This window comes from Acinonyx jubatus, chromosome B1 (genome assembly GCF_027475565.1).
Source record: "Acinonyx jubatus isolate Ajub_Pintada_27869175 chromosome B1, VMU_Ajub_asm_v1.0, whole genome shotgun sequence".
NCBI lineage: Eukaryota > Metazoa > Chordata > Mammalia > Carnivora > Felidae > Acinonyx > Acinonyx jubatus.
Window position 1 is genome coordinate 142,560,592 of NC_069382.1, and position 2,997 is coordinate 142,563,588.

Here is a 2,997-nt window from a genome sequence, read left to right on the forward strand (position 1 = left end):
AGGAAAAAATCCACCTTTCTACCATTTGGTTCCAGCCTCATTAAAAGGGAAAGAATTGCATAATTGTCTGAAAAACCACTTACCCAAAGTATTTAATAAGAGCTCTTATTACAATGTTTGTAAAAATCCAAAAGTTTATAAAGGCACTAATTTTTAATAATGAATCAGTGTGAAAAGCAGCAATATTTTATGTAAAACTAGGTTTCTCAAGCTGGTTGGGGAGGGTAGCGTGTCAAATATTCTTTAAGTAATAGAAATGTAAGGGAAGTAACGGCCAGGAGCAGGCATAAAGTTAGGTGTGACCTATAGTCTGTGTAATGGTACGATACCTTGGGCCCCCCCAGTAGGAACCAAGGGTCAAGAAGAATAAAACAAAACCTAAGCACGTGATTTTTTGCAAAACGTTTATTTTCATGTCATTTGTAAAAACATAACAGTAGTTTGAACGTCTCTGTTCCCAGACAGAGCAACACTGTGTAATCAACATGAAACAAGGCATTATGCCCTACAAGCAAGACATAAAATGTCCAAGGGAAGCTTCAACATAAAAATGTTGACTATAGAATGTGAAATAATTTCCATAAATGACAACTGCCATTCTTTTAAACAAGTACAAAAATAGATGTATACACACTAACTTCTTCGGCTCCCTTCCCCCCCTCCCCCCCACACCCAGTGCTGTGCCCTGGCACCTGATGGAGTCTCCCAATACATAGTGGTTTAATGAGACCTTTAAAACCCATCATCTTCAAATTAAATAACAATCAGGACAGAGTTACGTCTGATTCAACACAGTCAGATCCTTAAATACTAATATGTAAAATCTTAAAATACGAGCTTTGGAAAATAAATAAATACAAACATAAATAAATAGAGAACTCGTAATAGTCAAACACATTAAGGCCTTTCTAGGTGCCTGCAGAAGCCAGCTGTTCTCTCTTCATTTTCAGTTCCTAGAAGGGCCTTTCAGGAACCACCAGCAGCCAGCTTCTTACTGGTCTCCAGGTCAGTTGGTGCTGCCCCTATGATTGGAAAAGGGTTACTGTTACAGGTGCTAAGGAAAAACTGCTCCTCTCTCACACTGGCCCCTAGGGCTAGAGGGAGTTTTGCTGTAGACCCTGGCCGAGCCCTGCACCCACAGAAGGTCCCACAGTACCCGCTGCCCCCTACTGCAGAGAACTTGCTCTTTACTGGCTGTGGACTGAACTATTATTGACTTGAAAGAGCTAAAACCTAGCGCTCAAAGACTGTCATCCTGATTAAAAGTTTACATGCAAGACCTCACTTGAACCTCATACATCCCATGAAATTGTTGTTATTCTCTATGCCCATTTTGCTGAGACTCAAAAGGATTAGAAAATTTTCACAGGGATCCTAGACTTGAACTTAGGAGGATCACGCTGCAAAGTCCGTGCTCTTCACGACTAAGCTTCAGTGGCCCATGTTGCTCAAAACCAAGGGTGCCACTTTTCAGAGCAGAAGCTCACCAGGGATGGAGCTGAATACTGTGTGTTCCTCAATGGGTGGGAAGCATTTGAACACCACTGGCCAAATCCAATTCAGCTTTTAGGAACACACATGCACCCACACTCATTTGCGTGGGGAGAGAGGGCACTGGAAATATCCTTCTGGCATAGGAGAGGCTTAATGACCTTAATAGCAAAGGTCACTGTGAATGAATAATTTTGTTTTTCAGCTAAACCTAGGCTTCCCGGACGCATTTGCCAGCATCCGTGACCAAGGACTCTAGCGGCACGCGTCAACAGAAAGCATAACTCACTTGCTTAGCATCTTTTCGATGATTCTCTTGACCATGGGGGCTTCGGGGTTGAGACAGGCTTCGTGTCCGTTCTTGAGAGTGGCTCTGCGGAGACAAGGCAGAGTCCCCGTTGGCGGGAGGCCGGGCCGCGGGGTGGGGGGCACGGGGGCGGGGGGGGACGGCCAGGACGGCTGCAGCGCGGGGCGTCACTTACATGACTTCGGTGTGGGCGCAGTGGGGGCCCGACTGCGTCACCTTGACGCTCTGGATGTTCTTGAGGTGAATGCCCTGCACGGTCTGCAGGCACTGGCAGCGCAGCTCGGTGACGACGGGCGCCCCTGCGGGGAGAGCAGGCCGGGTGAGCGGGCGGCCCCGGGGCGCGCACCCCTTCCCCACCCCCACTCGCACCTGCACCCCGTCCCCCCGCGGGCTCCGGGCCTCACCTGCGGCGCGCCGGGCGGCGGGGACCAGGAGCAGGAGCAGCAGCGCGGCGCCGAGGAGCCGGGGAGCGCGGGGCGCGGTGCGGGCCATGGGGCTCAGCTCGGGGAGTCGCGGCGGCGGTGGCTGGAGCTGGACGGCTGGCGGGAGGGCTGGCGGAGCGGACTCTGTGGCTCCCCGAGCCGGGAGAACGGCTTTTATCCCCGGTGGACTCGGCGCGGCGCCGGCGCAGCGGGGGGGTGGGGGGGTGGGCAGGGAAATTCCCGGCGCCCCGGGTCATTCCCGGGTGCAGAAGGTTCGCGCGGCCCCGCCCCCGGGGTGGAGGGGGACCCGCCCGCGGGTGCCGGCGACTCAGAGACCGTTGTCCGCCCCAATGCGCCAAGGGGGCGTGAGTGGCCGCCCCGCGGCGGCTGCCACCGCGGGGGAGGGTGCGGCGACCGTGGGCGCCCAGGGATCCCCGGTCGCAGGACCGGGAAGGTCGGACCCGTTAGTTAGACCCGTTAGAGGAGAGAATTGATTCTCAAAGACGCTTCAGTCGCTGGAACTGGAAGAGTTGAGGCGGAAATGGCAGCCTCTCTAATCTATCCTTTGGCTTTAAATTGGGCTTTCCGGGTGTTTTTCATCTCTGGAATAAATACACTCTTTAAAAATGTCTGTCGTCTCAGATTGTATGTGAGAATGTTTGTCTTGTTTCTGTTGTGTGGTCAGCTCTGGTAGGTCACACTTGGTACCACGTTTTTGCCCAGTGGGCATGGGGGTAGGGTAAGGGAATGGACCGTGGCGCAGGGTAATTTAATTCA

General features: G+C 52.3%; 1 protein-coding gene across 1 annotated transcript; it reads right to left on the minus strand.

The window, feature by feature from the left end:
* Positions 1-387: 387 nt before the first annotated feature.
* On the minus strand, positions 388-2,396 carry LOC113599163 (growth-regulated alpha protein-like). The gene is made up of 4 exons (XM_027058239.2): positions 2,203-2,396; positions 1,974-2,097; positions 1,781-1,864; positions 388-1,022 (listed from the first exon to the last, which is right to left on the minus strand). The coding sequence occupies exons 1-4, from the start codon at positions 2,288-2,290 to the stop codon at positions 1,007-1,009; spliced, it is 312 nt and encodes a 103-aa protein (XP_026914040.1). The 5' UTR covers positions 2,291-2,396; the 3' UTR covers positions 388-1,006.
* Positions 2,397-2,997: the final 601 nt, after the last annotated feature.

Coding starts and splice junctions, on each gene's coding strand:
- LOC113599163 (XM_027058239.2), bottom strand. CDS start 2,290: ATGGCCCGCACCGCGCCCCGCGCTCCCCGGCTCCTCGGCGCCGCGCTG. Junction 2,098..2,202: donor CGCCGCCCGGCGCGCCGCAG/GTGAGGCCCGGA, acceptor CTCTCCCCGCAG/GGGCGCCCGTCGTCACCGAG. Junction 1,865..1,973: donor TGCGCCCACACCGAAGTCAT/GTAAGTGACGCC, acceptor TTGTCTCCGCAG/AGCCACTCTCAAGAACGGAC.